Genomic DNA, 25,620 nt, shown 5'->3' on the forward strand with positions numbered 1-25,620 from the left:
TATCTGTACTAGTCTTATGGTGTGAATGAAGAGTCTGAGCAACTTAGCTTGGCTTATATGTGTTCTTCTAGAGGGTGTTCCTTCTGTAACTTGCTGGCGAAGTCGACCTTATCCCAGATGATTCTGGATAGGGACAGTCTAGCCAGTATTCCACTGGAAAAGTTGTAGATGAAACTCTTTGTAAGGACCAATGATAAAAAAAAAGTATTCTATGCCCATTTTCAATAGTGTAAACAGAAGCTGTGACACTTTTCCTTCCATCATCTCCATTACCACAATTCTCATATAAACTTGTAATGCATTGAATTCCTTATTATTATTAGAGTCTTGGATTATTATTTTGCAGTTTTTTTGTGTTAGAAAACTCGAAATGGCATCTAGAAGAATTGTAAAGGAGCTTAAGGAACTGGAAAGAGATCCACCTAGTTCTTGCAGTGCAGGTAATCCAAAATATGAGATTTGCAATTCTAATTTGTCTAACTAGTCCTTATTCATTAATCTTTTTCGTCGCTTCTAATCTCACTAGCTGGTGACAAATATAGGTCCAATTGCACAAGATATGTTCCATTGGCAAGCAACAATTTATGGTCCAAACGAGAGTCCTTATGCAGGAGGTGTTTTCCTTGTGAACATCCATTTTCCACCTGATTATCCCTTTAAGCCTCCTAAGGTATATCATTATTTCATTTCATATTTCTCGAATTTAAGTAGAGTATTAAATTTCATTTCTGTTGTACAATAATAGTTATTGTAAAAACGAGCTTAAAATCATAAAATTTATCTGTAGGTGGCCTTTAAGACGAAGGTATTCCATCCAAATATTAATAGCAATGGGAGTATTTTCCTTGATATACTTAAGGAGCAATGGAGCCTTGCACTCACCATATCCAAGGTCATCATCCCTGTTTTTTTCTAACAAATTACATATGCATGAAATATAACTTATACCCTGAACCTACTGTTGAAAGGTTGCTGCTGTTGATGTCTTTTTCTGATGCCCATTATTGCTTTATTGCTTTTGTTATTTTTTATTTATATGGTTGATGCTTTAGTTGTTTGCTGATGCTTTTCATTGTTGTATGTTTTTGTTGCTGAGTTCATGCTTTTTATAGCCTGCTACATCTCTAAATTATCAATCAATGAGGACATGATTCTTGAGTTAGATTCTTGAGTTACTACTCGTACTTTCTGTGTTCTTCATACTACTTGAAATCGTACTACATGGAATAGCTGTTCTCATCATCTCTAGAGAGTCTTTAGCTGAACTAGAACTTTCTGTGTTCATCATATTCAAACACTCTTTGAGTTATGTCACTATTTGAGTCATTGTTGGCCTATCTGCAATTTCTAGCTGAATACATCTCACTACTAGTTCTACTGCTTTCCACACAGTGAGATAGTTGTCATCTACATGCGTACCGTGTCTCAGGTTCTGGTCTAGTATGCTGGCTATATCCCCTCTTTCAAGCACACTCCTAACCCATTGACCCAAGTTCATGACTCTGTTTACTATTGTTGTTTTCCCTGTGATTAGCTCCAACAGGACAACCCCAAAGCTGTAAACATCGCCTTTTTCATGCACTTGTCCTGTTAAATTATACCTGTAATAATCATTGTGGCATAAAAGTTTTACTTTGGTAAAAGAGTGTTAGAATATGTGAGATAGTCATGTATGAATGACAGAAATGGCTCACTTACTGAGGATCAAGATAGCCTAGTGTTCCAACAACCCTTGTTTGTAAATTTGAAACATATTCAGCTGAGAAGATTTTGGAAAACCCAAAATCAGCTACCTTTGCTCGAAATTCTTTGTTTAGAAGAATGTTAGCGGGTTTCACATCTCTATGAACTATAGGAGGGCTGCAACCATGATGCAAGTAATCCAGTCCTATATATAGAGTTACACAACAAATTTTAATATATTGAGTGATCTGATAAAAAAATCTGATTTAGAAGCAGACACGAATGTTATGTTATATCTCTCACCCTGAGCTGTGTCGATTGCTATCTCAACTCTCTTTCTCCAGCTTATGGAGTCAGAATATTCTGTTCATAAACCACCCAAAAATCAAATTGATTGTTGTTGAAAGTAAAAAAAAAAGAAACATTTGGTTCAATTAATAAGTGCAACAGCTAGGAAAAAATAAAGGACTATAGAAGTTTTAGGATGCAAGGTCCTACCTGAGAGAAGAGCTTTCAAGTCTCCCATGGCCATGAACTCGTAAATAAGTGCCAAGTTGGTTCCTTCTTCACAGTATCCAACGAGAGAAACCAAATTCTTGTGAGAAATTCGACCAACACTTCAATCTGTGCCAAAACATTTCTTAAGGCTTTAGCTCTCATATCATACAGCATAAATGATATCAAGAGAGCATGATTCTCTATTTGGTTGCCTAATTACGAACCTTAAATTGCTTAGGGGCCTCGGTCTTTGAGAACACCTTGACTGCAACTTCTTTGCTGCCATCTTTTAAACAACCATCATCTGTGCCTTTTGAACTTTTCTCATGTTGATTGTGGCCTTGGTCTATTATAATTTATAATTTAGTTCAATTATATTTCTATTAGTTTTTCAAATTTTATGTGTAGGTGCATGGGGAACTAAATGGAGCTGAAGTATAGTGACTAGTCATCTAACAAATGGTGCATATATGTTGGCGACTCTTATTCAAGTTTCGACTTTGTGAAGATTTGGAAATTCCAGCTTATATATATATATATGTTGACAATTTGTATTTTAGACGATTAAATTAATTATATAACTTTTATTTTTTATTAGTAGGGTATGTCATACCTAAACAAGCAAGTAATATTTTGTAATGTACGTATTTCGCATTATAATTATTATATATAAATGATACTGTTTTTCTGTTAGTATATTTAGATTTGTACGGACTAATTATACATATATTATATTACCATTTCATCCCAACAAAAAAAAAAAACCAATGATCAATCCGTTGCAGTAGATACGTACTCCTATCATTGTATTAATTATCTTCATCCGTTGCAATAGGTTCAATTTCATCATAATTATTAGTCAGTACTCTATTGCCACGAATAAGTTATGCCGTTGCAACAGGTATTGGTCTATTGCCACGGATCATTGGTGCCGTGGCATTAGGTGTCATATGTCGTTGCATGAGACCTACTGCAACGCCAACAGATGCCACGGTACATGGCCGTTGCATTAGGCCTAATGCCACGGATTTTGACGCCTAATGCAACGGATTTGGGGGTTGCAATAGATAAAAAATGTAGTAGTGTTTGGACGACTGATTAGGATCCTTTTTAATCTTATTGTTAATTGAAGTGATCACAATATTTAGAATTAATTGTGCATTAATATTCAACCAATTTAGCTAATATTAGTTTGGAGCAAAATTGAATCTTTGTATTGTGTGCCTTTGAGATCGTAGGAATACTTTTCACAATAAGAATCGAGTAGAGACCAATATGGGCGAATGTAACTCCATGCGTACCATCATCCCTGATCCTCCTTTCGTGGTTCTGAACCATATGGAGTTAGTAATCTCATGGATTATCAATGGGCTGGGTGTAATCTTCACGGGTCAATTGTTGTTGCCTATCTTTGTCCCTTATTTGTGGTTGCCTTAAATGATCCGTGAACGGTTTACAAGTTGCTTAAAAACTTGTTGGCGGCTCCCTAATCGTATAATGTTAATTCCTACTTCCTATGATTGCTAAGCATATTCACAACATGCTTAAGTAGGAACACTCTTCAAATGATGCCTACACCAACTAAGCAGTTAAGAGATGAGCATTCACACGCACAAAATAGAGAGAGTGAGGGTTCTTTACAAGAGCTTCCAACTTCGGATTTTTCTGGGTAGCCTTTACAAATTTGGTCATTTCTAGAGATTCCACCGTTGGATCGTGCTCAAATTTTGACATCTTATTTTTGACATCAAGGGTTTCATTTTGGACGACTGGACTGTTGGTTTGAGCTCTAGTTTGGTTAGAATCGTCTCTGGACAAAAGTGCTTTTTTTGGGTGAATTCTACTCTTTTCACTCTTTAATTTCAAACTCTTATTGTTTTTGTTGTTGGTGGGTTGTGAATCATTTGTAAACTAATTTAGGATTCTTTTTCCATTAATTTATCAATAAGAGAAGCTAGGGTGGACTCCTTAAACGGTCCCGTTGTTTTTATCCTTCACATTGAAGGGTTTTCCATGTATAATCTTTGTGTGTTGATTATTATTATTGTTTTGTCCTCATATTTTTGGTGTTATTGTTGTTTTGCTACTACTCTATTGCTAATTTAGCTGTGCTATTTTGGTTGGATGAGAATTTGGTTTGATTAGATTGATTTTGGGTTGATTGTCTTGTGTATGACATAGTACAGTGGGTGTCGTAGTGACCCCCCTTCCAATCCCTATATAAAATACAATAAAATAGTATACTATTGTTGAAAATAAGTAATTATAATTTATCTTACATCACTCGCTACCTCTGAAATGCTAGTTAATCTGCCGTTCGAGAAAAATTACGTCTACCGCTAACCGCTACTTTAACCGCTACCTTACAAATTACTTTTGTGTTTTCCAATTACTATTTTGACTGCTCCCTAAAATACTATTGCCAAATAAATATGAGGCTATTGAAGCATACAACTTTTGAATTATGTTTTGTTGTAGATGTGATCAAAATAAGCTCCGCTCAAACTAGTTGGTCGGGTGTTGAGTTGTTATTGAGCAGGGTGTAGCTTGAATCTTAAGCCAAATTTTTTATTCAATGTTCGGTGTGATTTCATGAATTTTAAGCTAAGGCTTAACTTACGGACATTTTGTTCAATGTTCATTATTTTTGTTTTGTGAGTCTAGTTGGACTAGGAACTCTAGTGTCTAGTCCTTATAGACCAATATGATTTAACCTATGATCACCTCTAATACCTTAACATATTTTGTTGGCTAGGTCATTAAACTTCCTTTATTAGTGACTGCAATTAAGCATTCTTTTCTCTCTCCATCTTATTTATGGTCGTTTATTATATCCATATATCGATTTTAAAAAAATCATTTACGTTTTAATCTTTTTTATTTTATTTTATTTTTTTTGAAAGATACGTTTTAATCTTTTGCACTTCAAGATTTTTGCCATTACAGTTGCAGTAAAATCTTTGTCAAAACTCAATTGTTAAATTAATAAACAAACTTTTGAACAATAATCTTAACTTCTTTCAATAAATGGGTCAAACTTGAAGAACTTCACATTTGATTAATTAGTGTCCATCATTTTATGAATAACTAGTTTAAGTTCATTTGTAGGTATGTTCATGTTCGATACATAATAATTGGTTACAACTAGTTCAAACTTGAAAATTCTAATGTGTGAGACATGCAAAAAAACTTTCTTAACATATTTGTACATCTTTTACAACAAACTAAAGCCTATAGCTATTTTAACATGTCACATGTATGCAGGGATTTCATGCAAGGGAATCAAGTGAAGAGTATTTAGTGTCTAACAATCAAACACCAAGTGGCGCAGGCTCATCTTCTGGCGTACCAAGCTAGATTGGTGCATGGTGGAACTGATATCTTATGGAACTTGGCAAGCAACCCCTTCCCTAGTAACTCTGGTGTTTTACTCCCTGCGGGGAATCGTGTTGAAAAACTTACTTATTGATGAACATATGTCTTTTGTGTTTCACTCTAATGGGTTGTTACCTCCTATCACTAATGTTTGTAATAACTCTAATTTAGCCTCCTTTGGGCAAACTTAATTTAGCTTTTTTACCTCTTTTCAACCAAAAAAAATAAAATAAAATAAAAAAATAATAAATAAAAAAAAATTTAAATAAAACTTATAGCTATTAACTACAAAGTACTTTTTTTTTTTAATCAGGAAAAGCTATAAAGTACTTCATCAAAGGTAAGCATGAACTTTGGGCATGACTTTAGTATTAGAAATATTGAGATAAACTTGAACCAACATAATGAATCTATGAAAACTTTAGTTCATTATTAATACTAATAAAGAAAAAAAAAAAAAAGGTAACTTAAAACCCATTTATAAATTCAAGCTCCAATTAAGATCCTTCAAGTAAGAGCGCAAATCTATATCTATACTTTCTATATTAAAAAGCGTTTCTAAAACAAAATATGTGCCACATGTCATCTTTTTTAAGCACTATAAGCATGACGTGTCAGCAGTATGAGCCACGCGTCATATCTTTAAACACTACAAATATGACATGTCACCTCCAAAACATGTATTAGATTTGACAACTAAAACATGCATATGCCTAGACTTGAAACAACAAGTATTTAGTTACAAGTCTTACCATCTTAACTATTCATTTAATTTGCTTTTCTATCTAACAAAATTATAACTAACTTAGATAATGTTGACCCTCTTAGTATTTTGATGATTGACATAACAAAACAAATTTCGACTAATGTTGTGTGTTAAGTCTTGGTAGAACAAAAAGATTCAGGTACAAACAACATGTTCCGGAGTAGGAGCAAAGGGATTGGAAGTCTTGATGATGAATATGCAAGCTTTCAAGAAAAAGAGCAAATTCCAGTCTTAGATTCTCTGTAAGCACTAGAGTATTAATGTGTAGTGGAACTCAGTAAAGAACCTTGTGTTTCTTAAGGAACTTAATTTTTTAATCAGAAAGTATTTTAAACGTAAGATTTAAATCAGTTTTATTCCTTGATTAAAGGATATTATAAAATAAGTTTTTGAGATAATATATTTTCTGTAAATAAATAAAAGATAAATAATTGTTTAATTAAAAGATAAGTTTGTTATTTTTAAATTAAATAATTATTTAAAGTTTTATCTTTGTAAATAAATATCTTTTTAAATAAATATCTTTTTAGTAAATATCTTTAACTGATTTTTGACCAAGTAAAATTGGTTGCCTAATGTTAAGGAATCACGTTGATGGCTTGAGAGAAAAGTCAGGGAGATCTTACTGCCCACTCCCTACCCAACGTTCAAAAACTTCCTAGTTGAAGTAAACGTGGAACATGGGAAGAGTGGGGAACAAGGTTGAGACTTTCCTTCTCTCTATAAAAAGCAAGCAACGAATCTGATTTAAGAGTGCAAAAATATTGAGTTTTCTGAGCCTTAAGTTTCTAAAGTATTTACTGTCTTAGAGCTGAGTTCCTTCCTGCCTTAATCTTCTCTAGTGCATTAGGAAAGTCTGTAATTACTTTTGTAATTGGGATTGGGGTTTGTGAGAGTTGTAATTGAGAGACTTGAGTGAGTCTATCACAAAGTTGTAAGTGATTCAGAGTCGAATCACGTCTGAATCACTTAGAGAATTAAGCTGCGGTTAAGGGACCGTAGTTGGGATACTTGAGTTCCTAGAGGAACTTAAGTACAGGCTGAATATTCACAGTTTTAAATGAGTTTTTGCATAGTGAAATAATTCGAAAAGCCTATTTCGTGTGTTCTCTCTTTTCATACTTTGTTTAATTCCACATAAAGTTCATAAATTTTTATAGTATACAATTCACCCCCCTCTTGTAATAGACATCATTCTAACAGATAAGATCATTAGTCTTTAATTGTACTATTTGTTTTCATTATGTAGTGACATTAGACGATTTAACAACTTAATTTTGAAGTTTAATTTGAAAAACTCTGGATTGTTTTTTTATTTGATGAAAATTATAATTTTACTTTTCTCTATTTAAATAGTCAATAGTTGTTAATTATCTTTAAATCATAACATATCAAGTATTGATTATGGTTCTCCTACTACAATTTTTTTTTCAAGTCATGAAATTTCAATATCATTATCAAAACACTAAGAAAAAATAGTCGAACATAATTTGCAAAATAAACAAGTACAAACTAGTAAGTCGGGGCATCGCCCGAGCCACACAACAGTTCGAAATAAAAACATGGACAATTCTCATGAAGTAAACTCAAACAAACAAAATTCTTTACAAGCCAAGCCTAAATAAGAATTTCAAAAACTCAAACTAGCTCGTTCAAGTTATTTAAGTAGATTGAATTAAGTGAAACTTGGCTTGGCTCATTCACAACTTTACTAGTGCCGCTCCCTACCATAATACCATAAATCATACCGAGTGGGAGTGAAAAGAAAAGTTTTACTCGCAACTAACTTGATAAAATAACATTGAAATTCATTAAGAGTAGGGTGCAGTTGATATTGCATATTTTTGCCCCTTATTTAATGTCCATAATCATTGCACTTATCTTTAATACAATTTGATTGCCAAACTACTATCTTTACGGAATTTTTTTTATTATTGCCAAACTACTATTTATTATTTATTTTTTAGGAAATGTTATTATAAATCAAAATTCGCTAGAGATACAAGACTATGCGGAAACGGATCCATACAAACAAACTCCGAACAACCACGAGTATCCCATCTTGCTACATGGTGGACTACTGTGTTACCTACCCTCCAAACATGTAAGAAAATAAAAGCATCAAATGACTGTGATAAAAAGCTAATATCATCATAAATTAACCAAATTGACGAACACCCTCTGGAGCCACTATTGATTGCCTCACACACTGAAGAAGAGTCACCTTCTAACCAAACTCGCGTCACCACTAGTCGCCTTGCCACAAAAAGCCCAACATGAGCCGCAGCTGCCTCAGCACACTCCACCTCCCACACACTATCAACTCGTCTAATCGCCACCCATACAAGCTCCCCCCGGTGGTTTTTCGCTACCGCTCCCAATCCCATATAGGAGCTAATGAGATGAGCGTCAACATTTACTTTTATAAAATCATCTGAGGGACAAGTCCTAATCGGTGACGACATCTTTGAACTTCGAGGTGGGCCTGAGAACACCTTGGCATACAAACAATAGTCCTCAACGAGTTTTGCAAAGCCCGCTGCGGTGTGAGAAGCATTAAGGGACAGACCCTCATGAACCCTCTTATTCCTGCGAAACCAAAGCGACCAAGCCATGGCACATAATACACGCAATTCATTACGATCTAACTTACCTACAAGCCAGACTAGCTTTAAGCGAAAAGAGGAGTTTGGAGAATCATTCAAAATAGATTGAAAGGGACTAGTATTCCAGAAATCCTTTCACTACTAGAAAACAGCTTATCTACGACGGAAAAAATCCCTTGGAAAACCATGAAATTCCGTCAGAAATGGTAGTTTCCGACAGAATTCCCTCGGAACACGTCGTCGCATTTCATATTGTAGGAAATTTGGCTTCTTCCGAGGGATTTTCCGTCGGAAACTTCCATGCCGATGGACTTTCCGACGGATTATAACTTGTCGGAGCCCAGTTTGTCTAAAATGGAAAGTCCGTTGCAAGCTTACGACCTTTCCGGATCAAATTCCGTAGGAAGAAGTATAGCTTCCTGATAAGTGTCATTTATGTCGCTATTTTTAGGAGTTTTCTAGTTAGTTTTTCATAGTTTTTCTATCTTTTTACTTGGTTTTAATAACGTTTTACTACATTTGTCATGTTTATGTGTGAAATGTCGTTATTGCTCAATTTTGGCTTTTCTTGCATATTTTGGTGGCTTATGACATTAGATTAAACTTTATTGGTTTACTCTTATGTTTAGGAACACTTGCATAAGTTCATTGCTCAAGATTGAAGAAATATAAAGCATAAAAGAACAAGTAATGAAGAAATGTGCACGTGATTTGCAAAGATCATACTTCAAACGCCTATATCTTTTGATCTACAAAACATTTTGGGGCGATTCCAATCGGAGATGAAATCTAATCTTGAGAGCTTTCCAACGACAGGTCATATGCTCAATTCCGATGTAAAACGTGGGAGATATGCTCATTTGAAGATGAGCAGTTTGCCCAGTCCGCAGCCAGGAGCGCCCGCTCCTCAAGGCCGCATGCCCGCTCCTCACAGGGTGTGCAATTTTGAAGTTTGGCAGAAGGTTTGGCAGAAAGTTTGGAGCGCCCGCTCCTGAGGGGTGCACGCCCGCTCCTCTACGCGCTGCTCGACTTTTTGCGGAGTTTCCTAGGCAATTTAGTAAGGGCTATAAATAGATTTTTTGCTCATTTTAGAGGGGAGAATTCATATTTCAGTAGTTTTAGGTTAGTTATAGGTTTTTAGAGAGAGAAACTCTCAAATTTTGGAGAGATAAAGTGAGAGAAACAATGGTTTTCATGGATTTTGGATAATCAAAGGAGGAATTTGATGATTTGAAGATCTCCATTTTATATCAATGAGCATTTCTTACTCTCTTCTCTCTTTATGATTTATTAATTGCTTTGTTAATCATGTTTGAGTAGATTTCCTTCTACTAGGTGTTGAGTGAAGCTTTGTTATGGTTAATTGAGTTATTTGAGATAAATTTGATGATAATTGTGTCATTAAATTGATTGAATTGATGATGACATGTTGTTTGTTTTAGATTGGATTGATCTCCCAAGATAGCAAACTTAATTGCATGTTAGTTCTAGTTTGACAAGGGATTGTGAATTAGAATTTATATATTTGATTGCATTTTGGGTAAATTTTTTCTATGCACCTAGTCAATGAGGGATCTAGGCTAGGAATTTGAGAGATTGCTCTTGATGGTAATTAATTCCCATTTTAATTCTTTCTTTGCATGATTGATTATCAAATCGATTCCCATTAACTTGTTAATTGTTCAAAGTGGATCTTTGCCCCTGGTAGACTTTGTAATATCTTGATCTTTATATGTGTGTTAGTGTAGTTGTAGTGTCCACTATCCATAAACCGACTTCGGCGTAGCTTAAGCATTAGATCGAGAACAATCCAACATTACCGTTCCTTGTGTTTCGACTCCGAACTTACCACTAGACTTGTTTAGGGGTTAGTTTAGGATTATAATAAATTTTGTTTGGCCGTGAGGAGGTTAGTCAACGACATAATTTCCCCGCGCTCAAAATGGCGCCGTTGCCGGGGAACGGTGTCAATGCTTGATTGTTTTTGATTGCTTGAGTCTAGGTCTTTATGTATACTTTTCTTTTTATTTTTCTTTTTTGCTTGTTTTTGTAAAAAAAAATGGCAAGTAACTCGTTTCCTCAATATGACAATGAGCCTTTTTGTAAATATTTCAATAGACTTGAGGGATATTTGGATTTTGATTGTTATAGTCTTTGGGAGGCTTGTGAGATTTGTTATTTTGGTTTGAATGAGAAAACTAGGGATGAAGTTGAATGCATGCATAATGGTGAATTTAGAGCATTATCAATTGATGATGCTTGGGATTTTTATGTTTGGTTTGCTTGGGATGTCTATAATAAGGGTAATCATGATTCTATTATTGATATGCAATGTGTAGATACTTCTAATATTAGCATGAATTCCCATGATTTGTTACATGATCCCTTAAGTGAACCTAAAACACATGATTTCAACTCTATTTCCTCTTTTGTTCATAATGATGAGGTACATGCTCAAGTTGATGCTAATGGTGTGTTTCAATATTCTTCATTATTTACCATGCCTTCTTGTGATGTGCTTCGTTCCCTTAATGATGAATCTCATGTGTTTGATTGTGCCCCCACTCCCCATTGTGATGTATATGCTCATGATCTTAATGTTAATTTTTCCAATCTTGGTTGTACTTCTTCTTCTCTTGTTGAGCCTCAATCTTCTACACCTTTTGAATCCCTTATTGCTACTTTTGAATCTCAAATTAGGTGCATTGAGCTTGATAATGAGCTTGGGCCTAGTAAGGAAATGATTCTTAATTCTATGAGAGGTCAATTAGAGATAATGAAAAAGAATGAGGAGCGTCTTGAGGAGGGAAGGAGAAGAAAAGAAGAGTTAAAAAGCCAATTGTCACCCTTGATGCTTGTTTGTGAAAAATCCCAATTTAATGTGTGTGTTGAGGATGATGATGATGATTTTGAGCAACCAAGAGAGTGTGAGGATCCCATTGGTGAGCATATAAGTGATGGTGAAGGAGTTGAGAATGAAGAGAGTGTTGATTTTGAAAATCTTAACCCTCTTTCCCATCTTGATGAGTCTCAAGTGCATGATTGTGATCCTTTTATCCATGAGTATTTGGATTCATTTAAGGTTATGTCTAATGTGTTTATTGAGTGTCAAATGAAAACCCATAGCCTTTTGAGTGAGTTCATTAAGAATGCTTCATGGGAGAGAGATAATTTTGAAATGAATTTGCATCCATTCATGCATGGCTTAGAGATTTTAGGCTTTAAGGAAGTTGAGGGAGTTGTTGTTCATGATTGTAGTGAAGGGGATTATGTAGTTCCTCCTGGAAGTTGGATGTTTGAGGAAGATCATGATCATGAGTGTTCTTCTTTTGAGGATTCTATGATTGATTTTCATGCTCAAATTGGTGATTTGAGGGATGGTGGTGAAGAAGAGACCATTTGTGAGACCATTGCTCCTATCCCCTTCTCTCATGTCCCTTTTTCTAGGAATTTCAACCATATCCCCTACACTCCTATATCCCTTCCTTCCTTTGTTAATGAGCCTATTGGGGAACCCCTTGCCTATGATGATTTTCATGTCCCTCATTCGTCTTCTATTGAGGAAAAAGGTGATTTTGCCACCCAAAAAGATTTTTGTGAAGAGAGTTTGCCTTTCTATTCTTCTTCTTATTTTCTTGAATTTTCTTTTGATTATTCTTCTTCTTGGCAACTCCCTCTTCACTTTCTTTTGCGTGCCCTAATCTTGGTGCATGCCCTTCTTATATCATTTGCCTACTTGTTATCTTATGAGATGTGTAGTAGTGCATTTGACAAGCTCTTGCGATCGTTGCAATATTATTTACTAGAGCAATCAAGCTTGGACCTTAAGCAAGCCATTCTCGGGAAGTAACCCGTGTTTTATTGCTTTCATTTTTTTTTTCTTCTTTTTAGAATAGATTTTCTCTCATGGAAATGTTTGTGTGCCTTTTTCTAGGTACATAACTTGGTATACTTTGGTGCATTGGTTTGGATCAAGGATCAAGGAAGTTTGGCACCACAATTGTTAGCATATCGAAAACAAGATTAAATTCTTGAGAAAAGTGGCTTTGAAAAGTTTAATTGGGTCATTTGCGGGTATATACACCCACCTAAAATCCGGTTATATCTTTCCTTGCTCTTTCTCCATTGGTTGATACCTAAAGTGGCTTTGAAACAGGACATATGTTGGGTTGTTGGATTGATCTCCTTGTTTTCCCCTTCCATGGATTATTTGATTTATGATTGAGTGTAGTGTTTCATTCAAGCTTCGGGGAGGGTATTCTATCATGTTTGGTGGGATGTTGATTCATATATGCCATGCACATTTGTACATGTATTTTCATGTTCTTTATCTTGAAAATCACAAAAAGATTTTTGTTTCTATCAAGGCAAATTTGCAATGTGTTTTCTTTTGTTCTTGCTTTGGACATAATACTTATGGACTTGTATTCTTGAATGTCTTTCTTCCTAAATTTTAGAGGTGTGCACGGTTTGAGAATGTGTTAGGTTGACTCTAGGATATGGTATGCTAAGCTAGTTGGCTAAGAACTTTGGGACCATGAAGCTCTAGTTCACTTTCTTCTGGTAAGATGGAGTTGCTCTCTATAGTGGATATGAAATCAAGAGTTAGTTATTGCTATTCCTAGTGAGGTATAATTGTTCTAGCCTTCATCATACTTTGTTGAGCGGCATATTTGGATCCTTGGCTATTGCATTCTCATATCTAGAACTTGACTTTTAGCTCCCAAGATCACAACCGAGCCACTTTAGGGGATGACAAAGACATTTCTCTTTTTATAGGATTAATTTTCAATTTTGGATTTGGTTTGCATTTGCCCCTATTACTAGCCCATTTGAGCCATATACATTATTTTCTCTAACCACAATACAAGCCTTCCAGCCTTGGTTTCACTTTAACTCCTACCTTTAGTTTGTGAAGCAATTTTGTTTTGGAGCTTGTTTTATTGTTTATGGTGCAAGTTTAGAATTATGAGTTTATTTGCAAAGCAAGTATGTGTTGTATATAATTTTTTGCATAAAACCAAATGCATTTTGAGAAAAAGCCGCCCAAAGTTAAAAGAGGCAAGGACATTAAAAAAAAAGCTTGGAAAAAGGAAATATTGAAAAAAAAAGTAAAGAAGAATGTAAAGCACAAAAAAAAAGGGTTTTGTTATTGTTGTTCTCCCTGTTTTTGTTATTTTGTGTTAAATAAGTTTGGGGGAAAGTTATTTAATAAGCATACTTGGCACTTTTGTTTTGGAATCGTTTGGATCTTGTGGAAGAAGTTCCACCCGTGCTTCACATAGGTTTACCACCAATTTTAAGAGTTCTCCACACCTTTACTCTCCTAGCTTATATGTTAATACCTTGAAAGTCCTTTTGATCCTAGAGGGTTAAGTCATTCAATGATGGCGGGAAATAGGAATCAAGCCTATAGAGCGAGTTTGCATAGCCAAGATGTTGGGTAACCTTCTCAATGTTTTTAATTTCTTATTTATTTCCGGTTCCTTCGTGGAATCATGAGAAGCTAACTTGAAAGTGGATGTGAAACTAGTAGAGAGAACGTGGTTTGATTGGTTGAAACAAAAGGTGGAATGTGTTTCCTTTAGTTCTCTATGCTTAGCATTTGTTATGTTTCAATCAACCTTGGACATCTTAGAACGTGCATACCTTTATTATTTTAGAAAGATTGACATTCATTAGTGTTTGTTCCATCATAAAAGTCCACTCTAGAACGCTTGTAACTTTTCTCTTACTTCGATTTATTTTATTTTATTTATTTATTGCCTTGCCTTGATTTTTGTCAAGAGTTATGGGTTAAACTCTTAGGACACCCTTACGAGAGCTTACTCGTCCTCTAGAGCAATCTAAGGGTTTAAAGTGCTTGATGCATACGCTAAATGTATTCGTGATTCCTACGAAAGTGAGTTAGTGTATATTCTTTCCCTTCTAGTTTTCTTTGTATAAAATGCATCACATTCCCTTGTGTTTCTTTTGTTTTGCTCGAGGGCGAGCAAAAGTTAAGCTTGGGGGAATTTGATAAGTGTCATTTATGTCGCTATTTTTAGGAGTTTTCTAGTTAGTTTTTCATAGTTTTTCTATCTTTTTACTTGGTTTTAATAACGTTTTACTACATTTGTCATGTTTATGTGTGAAATGTCGTTATTGCTCAATTTTGGCTTTTCTTGCATATTTTGGTGGCTTATGACATTAGATTAAACTTTATTGGTTTACTCTTATGTTTAGGAACACTTGGATAAGTTCATTGCTCAAGATTGAAGAAATATAAAGCATAAAAGAACAAGTAATGAAGAAATGTGCACTTGATTTGCAAAGATCATACTTCAAACGCCTATATCTTTTGATCTACAAAACATTTTGGGGCGATTCTAATCGGAGATGAAATCTAATCTTGAGAGCTTTCCAACGACAGGTCATATGCTCAATTCCGATGTAAAACGTGGGAGATATGCTCATTTGAAGCTGAGCAGTTTGCCCAGTCTGCAGCCAGGAGCGCCCGCTCCTCAAGGCCGCAGAAGGTTTGGCAGAAAGTTTGGAGCGCCCGCTCCTGAGGGGTGCACGCCCGCTCCTCTACGCGCTGCTCGACTTTTTGCGGAGCTTCCTAGGCAATTTAGTAAGGGCTATAAATAGATTTTTTGCTCATTTTAGAGGGGAGAATTCATATTTCAGTAGTTTTAGGTTAGTTTTAGGTTTTTAGAGAGAGAAACTCTCAAATTTTGGAGAGATAAAGTGAGAGAAACAATGGTTTTCATGGATTTTGGATAATCAAAGGAGGAATTTGATGATTTGAAGATCTCCATGTTATATCAATGAGCATTTCTTACTCTCTTCTCTCTTTATGCTTTATTAATTGCTTTGTTAATCATGTTTGAGTAGATTTCCTTCTACTAGATGTTGAGTGAAGCTTTGTTATGGTGAATTGAGTTATTTGAGATAAATTTGATGATAATTGTGTGATTAAATTGATTGAATTGATGATGGCATGTTGTTTGTTTTAGATTGGATTGATCTCCCAAGATAGCAAACTTAATTGCATGTTAGTTCTAGTTTGACAAGGGATTGTGAATTAGAATTTATATATTTGATTGCATTTTGGGTAAATTTCTTCTATGCACCTAGTCAATGAGGGATCTAGGCTAGGAATTTGAGAGATTGCTCTTGATGGTAATTAATTCCCATTTTAATTCTTTCTTTGCATGATTGATTATCAAATCGATTCCCATTAACTTGTTAATTGTTCAAAGTGGATCTTTGCCCCTGGTAGACTTTGTAATATCTTGATCTTTATATGTGTGTTAGTGTAGTTGTAGTGTCCACTATCCATAAACCGACTTCGGCGTAGCTTAAGCATTAGATCGAGAACAATCCAACATTACCGTTCCTTGTGGTTCGACTCCGAACTTACCACTAGACTTGTTTAGGGGTTAGTTTAGGATTATAATAAATTTTGTTTGGCCGTGAGGAGGTTAGTCAACGACATAATTTCCCCGCGCTCACTTCCGACGGAATATTCCGTAGGAAGGTTAGAAGCTTCCGACGGAAAATTCTGTCGGAAGCTAAGCTCCTTCCGACGGAATATTCCGTAGGAAGAAGGCAACTTTCCTACGGAAATATCCGTCGCAAACTACCGACGGATTATTCCGTCGGAACCTTTAACGATTTGCGACGGTTTTAAAATCCATAGGAACTTTGCGACGGAAATAACGACGGAACTTGTTCTTTTTGACTTTTTTCCTGTGGCACCCTTTGATACCTGTACTTCCTGCTTCTAATACTACGACAAAATTAAATTATTGGTTTTTGTGCAAAAATAATTATATATATATACTATTTCCAATATGTACAACCAAATAATGTAATCTAAAATTAGTAATAATAAACACTACATAAATTAAAGCTAAGCAACTGCGGGAGTACCTTGGCCTGCTCCACCACTACCCGGGTCGTTGTGCTTGGGATCTCGAGCTGGAGGTCGCACGGTGGAACATGTGTCATTGGGGAAATGACTCATCATCCTCTGTTCCCACCTCCTCTCCATTTCTTCCATTTGGGCTTGAATTGAGGCTTGAACTCGGGCTTCCATCTTGACTTCCAATTCACTCCTGATTTCTTCCCGAAGAGCCTGCACCCTGTTTTCCATCTGATCCTACATCTGAGAAACAAGGGAGGGCGTGTACTGCTGGGAAGATGTGGAAAGTCGGCCATTTGGCTGCCATAGTAAAGGTCAGCACTTCCGCCAAGTCCCTTCACACGTCCTTTTTTGTTGCGACCACCCACGGTTTCCCAGTACAGCTCATTCGGACTCTTCTGAATCCTTTGAGTGCTAGCCTCCTCAACCTTCTTTTGGTAGGCCTCCTACAAGATAAACATATGAAAAGGAACAACCGAGTTAGTAAGTTATATAAATAAGCTTTGGGTACCATATTCATGAAAAATAAACCAAGTAACATGACATAAGTGACTTCTACTTAGCCCAATTACTTCATTTCTTAGAAAATGAGCTCTTTTTTTCTCATTCCATATCAATTAAACATACCAATTATCTGTAGGAATTTTTTAAAGGAAAATAGTCTGTCGGAGCAAATCCGTCGAAAAAGGCCTATTTCTAGTAGTGTTTGCTGTAGTACAATAAAAAAGCACATGGATGATTGATTCAACTCCATCGTTACACTCCCTACACAGCTCATCCCCTGAGATATGTCTTCGAAAGAGCTCTTTCTTGACCGCCACACTCCTCTTGCACATCCAAGCTTCCAAATAATATCCCAAGCTTTCATTCTTTCTTCATCAGCCACACCACTATTGTGGCCTATCCTTCCAAACCAATACCCAGATTTTACATTATAAATGTCATCTTTTGATGGCCCCCAAAACAGTGAATCGTTAGACATTGAAAAAGCTAAGGGTATTTTAATAATGGAATTATAGTCGTCAGCTGAAAATAGCTCCCGCAGCATGTCCTAATACCAGCTAGCCGAAGGTGCATCAATAAACTTTAATACCCGTAAATCCGGGTCATAATGCAGACCACATGTAGGAGCTTTTGCTGGTTCCCCAGGCAACCATGCATCTAACCAAACACGAAAAGTTTCTCCATTTCCTATCCTCCATCGAAGTTCGTCTAGCAGCAAAGATTTGGAACCCCATAACCTACGCCAAGTATAACTTGGATTAAAACCTCTATTCGCCTTCAGAACCGAGCTGTGTTTAAATAATGAGCCTTTAAGATTGCATGGAGTAAAGAGGACTGATCCGAAAAAATTTGCCACATTTGCTTAGCTAAAAGAGCTTGGTTCAGAACTTTAAGGTCATGAAATCCCATACCGCCCATCTACTTTGGCCTGTATAAATCTTCCCAACTATGCCAATGCATTTTCCTAGCCGAATCCCCACCCCACCAAACCGTGCTAGAAGTGACTGAATCTCATCGAGTAGTCCATCAGGAATTTTAAAGATATTCATCATATACGTCGGAATTCCCTGGGCCACGACTTTAATCAGTATTTCCTTTCCAGCTCTCGATAATAATTTCTCCTTCCACCCTTAGATTTTCTTCCAAATCCTCTCCTTTTATCCTCCAAAAATCATCTTTTTCGATTTTCCAATGATAGTAGGCATTTCTAAGTACCTCTTTAACTCCAAAAATATCAACTATTTCTTGTCGTGTTGACGAGTCTACACATTTACAGAAAACCACATATGTTTTATTTAGGTTGACACTTAGACCGGATGCCCTCTCACATTTGCTGATTAAATCAGCTATCACGGAGCATTCTCTAACATTAGCTCTAGCAAACAATAAGCTGTCACCTACAAAAATAAATGTGATACTCTAGGGGCTCCCCTACAAACCTTCACTCCAAGAATCAGATTTTCATGAGCTTCTTTGGGTATCAAAGTTGAAAAAGCATCGGCAACCAAGAGAAACAAATAAGGAGATATGGGATCACCTTGCCACAAACCTCTGGACGAAATAACAAAACCTGAAATCTTCACATTAATCTTGAAAGGAAAAGAAACGCTCGAAAGACAATCTATTATCAATCGAATCCAGTCACCACAAAAATCCATTTTGTACATAACTTTTTTAAGAAAGATCCATTCAACCCTATCATAAGCTTTTGCCGTATCCAATTTCATGGCAATAGAACCCGTCTTACCTACCCTCCTCCTCTTCATAGCATGGAAAACCACAAAAGCGACTTGGGCATTAGCTGTAATTAACCTTTTCGGGACAAAATCACTCTGATTGATAGTGATAATGTCACCCAGAATAAGTTTCAGTTTGTTTGCCATAGTCTTGGATATAATCTTGTAAAGCACATTACAGCAACTGATCGGACGAAATCTAGTAATACGTTGAGGATTGTTGCATTTCGGAATTAAAACAACACAAGTTTATTAACCTTTGATAAGTTCACCAATCTACGCCACCAATTTTTCACGAAAAAAAAAAATAAAAAATGTCCGGACCAACAATATGCCAAAATTTTTGAAAAAAAATAAGGGGTGCATACCATCGAGCCTTGTTCGGGTGCATTTGGAAGAGGGCGTGTCTGATATCCTCGTCCGAAGGTTCTGCAGTCAAGAAATCATTCATTCTATCTATGACTACCTTTTCGATCCCTTCTAGAGCTTGCTCAAAATTGGTAGGTGATTCAGAGTGAAACAACACAAGAAAATATTAGCCCACCAAGTTCTCTAGATCTTCCTTAGTTTTGGGCTACACACCACCATCATCAAGTAAGCCCTGCATACTGTTAAGGTGTTTGCGCTGACTCGCCTTCTGGTGGAAATAAGAAGTATTTTTGTCCCCGTCTTTTAGTTCATTCACCCTTGCTCGAGCATGCCAATACGAGTCCTCCAACCTATGCAAGTCGTCCAGCTCTGCAGCCAGAGATGAGCACTCATGTAACATGTGCGCATCTGGGGTTCTTCCCTGAGCCGTTTGCAACTTCTTTTCGATATCTTTTATTCTCCTTTTAACATTACCAAAACAGGTAGCAGCCCATGAAGAAAGCTTATCCGCGCATACTGATAATCGTGTAGTTGTTTGCTCACCGATACAGCTCGCCCAAGCCTTAACCACTACCTCGCCACATTCCTCACTGGACAACTAGAAAAGCTTTGAACTTAAACATTTTGCCTTTCTCCCCTTTTTCATAGTAGTTGCTAGCCGCTAACATAATTGGTGCATTTTCTGATCTATAAATTGGAAAATGACGCACATCATACAAGCGGAACAGAGAACACCAGTCTGGATTGCCTAAGAATCTATCAAGACGCTCCTTCAAATAAGTCTCCAGGAATAGCCCTCGATACCACGTAAAAATGCTGCCTCGAAAACCCAAATCTCTCAACCCACAATCATCAATAGCTCCCCGGAAAGCATCTATATGTCTCTCTTCTCGAGGCACTCCACCATCTTTCTCAGCCAAACTAACTATTTTATTAAAGTCTCCAAACATAATACATGGTTTTAAACTCTCAGCCTTCAGACGGGACATCAAAGACCAAGTAAGATATTTATTTTCCCGTTCTGGCAACCCATAAACCCCTACAGCTCTCTACATCGGATTGTTGTTCTGATCACAAATATCAGCCACAAAATGATGAGCAGAAAAAAGTGGTCGACACGTTAAAATCCCTCCACCAAAAAAGCAATGCCACCTGAATTTCCTACGCTACTAAGACACACACCATTTACAAAACCACCAATATTTCGAATTCTTTATAAAGCGACAATGTCTAACATTGTTTCCATTAAGAAAACAATATTTGGCCTTTCTCTCCAGCACCATTCTTGGAGAGCTTTTACTGTCCAAGGGTTATCAAGCTCCTGGCAGTTCCAACTTAAAATTTTCATGGTTGTTCGAGGGTTTGGTCATCACCAAAATCCTCTACTTGATTTATCCCGTCTCCGACACTAGTTGAAAAATCCACTTTCACTCTTTTCATTATACCTAAACCAAATCTCAGGTCAACAAACTGAGAGGTCTCCACATGAGCCCTTGTTACACCATTCCTACTATCACACTCCATAATACTTTTATTTTCCATAACACTTTTATTTTCTGTAGGGACGATAATGCATGGGATGACTTTAATTCATTGTGCTTTATTGTATATCTATATTAATTACTTGCACTTCTCACATTAGTAGACTTGGCAATCCTGACCCAAACCCGATGACCCTACCCAAATAACCCGACCCATGACCCGAAATCAACCCAAAAACATCAACCCGACCTGACCTGTACCCGACTTGAAAACGGAGTGACCTGATCATGACCCAACACCCGAACTAACCCGACTCGATTTTACCCAAACAGAAGTTTACCTAATACTCGAAATGACCCGACTCGAAATTGACGCGACCAAAAGTTGACTCGATGTGTTTGACCCAAACAGACATGATATTCGAAATGTCCTGAACGAAAATTACCTTATAACTGAACTAAAAACATCTGGCGCCAAAAATGACTCAAATTGTTCATTTCCAACCGTAGCCAATCTCATAAACTGAATTGATGGTTCTTATTATTATAATAATATTAAAATATAAAATTATCAATTTGAGTTTGATCCACAAATGGAACAACCCTAACATGAAACGACTCTATTTTGACCCGACCCGAACATACTCAACCCAAAAAATAAAATGACCCGAACAGAACCGACCCGAAATTGACCCAACCCAAACTTGACCCAATACCTGACCCGATTCATACACGAAACCCGAATTGACCCGACCCGTACCTGAACCGAATGTTAGCTAACTCAAAAGTGACCAAATCCAGACCCGACCCGAATGATCCATTTGTCAAGTCTAGTTATGAACCTCTTGCAAACAAACTAGGTCAAAAATTGGTTAAATATATTAGTAAACAACTCATTTAATATATATATTCGTAAACAACTCATTTAGTTTGTTTGTCAGCTTGTTTACGTTTTAATAAATATATTAATATATAATCTCCACCATTGGATCAAGATATGGAGGGTGGAGATTACGTGATTTATGAATGTCTATTGAGGGAAAAAAAACGCGCGAGCTCCTCATAATTGCTTTTAATTCCAAGTCTCTATACATGACTTTCTCTCTCTACTTCATTCGTTTCTCCCTCCTGTTTGAAGCTCCATCACTATGATTGTACTTCAACTTTCTCTTAAATCATCAATCAAATCACATTAGCTCAAGATTTTGAATGCAAGATTTGTTGAATGTGAATTACACAGATTATATTTGGAGGTAAAAGTTCTTGAAAATCATAATTGTTGGTTTAATTTTTTTGATTAATTTCATAATTGTGCTAAACTGATGGAGTAGTTATATTTTAAGATTGTTAAATTCATTATGAATTTAGTTTGATTGTTGAATTGCAGTATGGATAACCGAGTTGTTGTCTAAAATTACTGCATACTTAATCTAGGTTTTGATTTTTCCTCTTTTGCTATATCAGTCAAAATTGTAATTTTTATTGCTTCTCCTAATTGATGCTTAATTGATTTAGATTTTATTTTAGCTTGCTGTAATTGTTGCTCATAATCAAGGTATGTAATCAATTGTAGTTATCATGATATGCTTAGTTTTTTTGGGTAAATTTTCATCAATTGTCAAAAGTTTTCCAAAATATTATTAGTAGAGATCAAATCTTAAAATGTTTGGTGCAAAATATTCATGTCAGCTATTTCGATTACTTAAAAAAAAATTGGCAGTGGAACGTCAATGCAATCAATTGACTTTGTGAAAGACTATGGAATTTAATTGAAATATTGTGCAGGTGATGTATTTTAGTATAACTGATTTTTGATGTACCTATACTAAATAGTGGATGTATCCGCAATGTATTGTTATTGTACCTAAACTAGTCTTTGATGTATCTATATAAAAAGTTTGATGTATCTGCATTGTTTTTTTTTTTTTTTTGTTTAAATGTATCTCTAATGTTTAGTCGATATACTTGCAATATATTTTCAATGTATCCGATTTTTTGATGTACCTAAAATAAATATTCGATGTATCCATAATGTATTTTTATTATTTCTAAACTTATTTTGATGTATCTATACAAAAGTAGTTGATCTATTAGCATTGTATTTTTAAAGTATCTCTAATGTTAAGTTAATTTAGCTGTAATATATTTTTAATGTATTTGATCAGAGAGAGAGAGATTGGATCATGTGAAAACAAACCTAAAGCTGAAAACTGAAAACAGATGATCTGGACTATTGAATTTTCATCTGACGGATTAGATTACATTCGCGTTATTTGTAATCTTGTCCATCCATTCTCTCTGCTCTATTTTTATCTTTCTTCAATCTCACGATCTCACTGTTTCTCTCTCCTTCTCCCAAAAAATCATCAAATTTCAGAGGAATTTGCTTAAATCTTCATCAATAATTTGCTTCAATCTTCATCAATTTCGTCTTTAGCTTCAAAGTTAAACCTGAAAAGTGAGTTTTGCGTTTCAACAATCAATTATGCGAGTTAATCATTTTCGTCACTGAATATTCATCCCATTGAAGCAAGTTTTAAGCTTTCTCCTCCATTGAAGCGAGTTTGAGCTTTCTCGATCCTCCATTGAAGCGATTTCTTCCACCTCTTTCGTTATTTTTGTTTTTCGATGGTCTAGGTTAAATTGCTTGTTTTTTTGATTTTATTACAGTAGTTGTTAATCGATTTGCTAATTATCGCTAATCGATTCGTTGATTATTGCTACTCAATTTTTTTAGTTGCTTATTTATTTGATTTTTTTTTGTGGGTGTCGGTGGTTGTGGTGGTCTGGGTTTGGGGATTTTGGTGGTGTCGGTGGCGGTGGTGGTCTGGGTTTGGGGTTTCGGTGGTCTGGGTTTGGGGGTTTCTAGAAACCCGGCAGAGGCTGAGCTCTTGTAAGATATTGGGAAGCAGGGGACACACAAGCTTGCTGCTATCTTAGGGGACATTGGAGAATTGCTCAAAGGTTCCTGCAAATTCGAGTTCAGCTATGTTCACAGAGAAGCCAACGAAGTGGCTCATTAACTTGCGCAAATGGCAATTGAAATGGAGGGAGATATAGTCAAGCACAACAACATTCCGACTTGCGCTAAGAATGCTTATGAAAATGATATGGTGGAAAGCTGCATCTAAGCTGACATTGGGTTTTGTTGGATTGAAGTAGAACAAGTTTCTTATTTGCACTCGTATGGTTTTTTTTATTTTGGAGCTGCTATAATTGCTCCCTTGAACTCTTTGTGGTTGATTGATTAAGCAATATGATTTTCCTTATTTAATCTTTACGTAAATGTTGTCAAAATTGACGTAGTTACCTTATTTTTATATATAGCGACCTTTATTTTTGTATATAATGACCTTTATGTAAATGGTGTCAAAAACTCAGTCGATATAGTTACCTTATTTTTGTATATAGTGACCTTAATGTAAATGTTGTAAAAATTGATATAGTTACCCTATTTTTGTATATAGTGACATTAATGTAAATGCTGTAAAAATTGATATAGTTACCCTATTTTTGTAAATTATTACGTTATTTTTATATATAGTGACTCTACGTTATTTTTTTTTTAAACCGTTAGATCTTGTTAGTAATAATGGATGGTTGAGATTTTCTGTTTTTAGTTTTCACTGTAAGCCTTGTTTTCAGCGGAACCATGTATATATATATACATATACATATATATATATATATATACATATATATACATATATATATATATATATATACATATACATATATATATATATACATATATATACATATATATATATATATATATACATATATATATATATATATATATATATATATATATATATATATAATGAGAATTAAGAACCAATCTCAGCCGTTGATCGCGCTCCATCTGATGGCTCACGTTTCACCCACCCTCATTAATGGCATTTTCGTAATTTTGCAGCTTTTCAAACTTTTTTCCAGTTTTATTAACTTTTCAGCCAATTTCATTTACTTTATGACTGATTCCATTTACTTTTACTGATTTTTTATTTACTTTTTAGAAATAAAACTGGAAACTAATTTGTAAAGTGGAAATATTACGAAAATACCATTAATGACACTAGAAGTATGTGGACCGTCTGATTAACATAATCTAAGCGCCTAGATTAATTCCTAGTTCTTATTTTGGCCTTGGTTCTCATTATAACTTAGTTCTATATATATATTAAAGCCATAAAAACATATGGAACTTAAAACTACTTAACTGTCGTTGACCTCGTTGTATATATATTTTTTTATAAGAATTCAAAATTTTCATTACACATGAAAATTTGGTCATAGCATAGAACACTTTTTTTATAGAAAGATTGGGATCAGAAAAAACTTAAATTAAATTAAGTTAAAGTTAGCTCAATGCTCATTTTAAAAACTTTAAATTGTTTTTAAAAGTTTGCTCAATGCTCGTTTTTATAAAAGGTTGATTTAAGCTCGTTCAAACTTGAACTAAAACTCAAAATGCAAATAAGTAAGTTCGTGAACATGATCAAGCAGCCAAATTATTAACAAGACAGGCTTGAACAAGAATTTTCAAAACCCTTCGAGCTCAAATTAACTCAAATGACTGACAATTTTTTTATCAAGATTAGATGGAACGAATAGATTAAAATTTTGCTCAGTGTGACTCATTTGCAAAGCTAAAAACAAATCAATCGGCTTTCTTTTTATCTTTTTACTT

General features: G+C 35.4%; 2 protein-coding genes and 1 long non-coding RNA gene across 3 annotated transcripts; 2 read left to right on the plus strand and 1 right to left on the minus strand.

The window, feature by feature from the left end:
- Nucleotides 1-321: 321 nt before the first annotated feature.
- On the plus strand, nucleotides 322-916 carry LOC110713082 (ubiquitin-conjugating enzyme E2 10-like). The gene is made up of 3 exons (XM_021891544.1): nucleotides 322-440; nucleotides 543-670; nucleotides 788-916. The coding sequence occupies exons 1-3, from the start codon at nucleotides 371-373 to the stop codon at nucleotides 914-916; spliced, it is 327 nt and encodes a 108-aa protein (XP_021747236.1). The 5' UTR covers nucleotides 322-370.
- A 349-nt stretch (nucleotides 917-1,265) lies between these two features.
- On the minus strand, nucleotides 1,266-8,937 carry LOC110713083 (probable LRR receptor-like serine/threonine-protein kinase At1g51820). The gene is made up of 6 exons (XM_021891547.1): nucleotides 8,547-8,937; nucleotides 2,406-2,527; nucleotides 2,182-2,278; nucleotides 1,987-2,046; nucleotides 1,699-1,888; nucleotides 1,266-1,601 (listed from the first exon to the last, which is right to left on the minus strand). The coding sequence occupies exons 1-6, from the start codon at nucleotides 8,935-8,937 to the stop codon at nucleotides 1,307-1,309; spliced, it is 1,155 nt and encodes a 384-aa protein (XP_021747239.1). The 3' UTR covers nucleotides 1,266-1,306.
- Nucleotides 8,938-21,943: 13,006 nt separating this feature from the next.
- LOC110713059 lies at nucleotides 21,944-24,218 on the plus strand. The gene is made up of 2 exons (XR_002509755.1): nucleotides 21,944-22,180; nucleotides 23,797-24,218. It is a non-coding gene; the product is annotated as an uncharacterized LOC110713059 (long non-coding RNA).
- The last annotated feature ends 1,402 nt before the right edge of the window (nucleotides 24,219-25,620 follow it).

Source organism: Chenopodium quinoa, unplaced genomic scaffold (assembly GCF_001683475.1).
Source record: "Chenopodium quinoa cultivar QQ74 unplaced genomic scaffold, ASM168347v1, whole genome shotgun sequence".
Taxonomy (NCBI): Eukaryota; Viridiplantae; Streptophyta; class Magnoliopsida; order Caryophyllales; family Amaranthaceae; genus Chenopodium; species Chenopodium quinoa.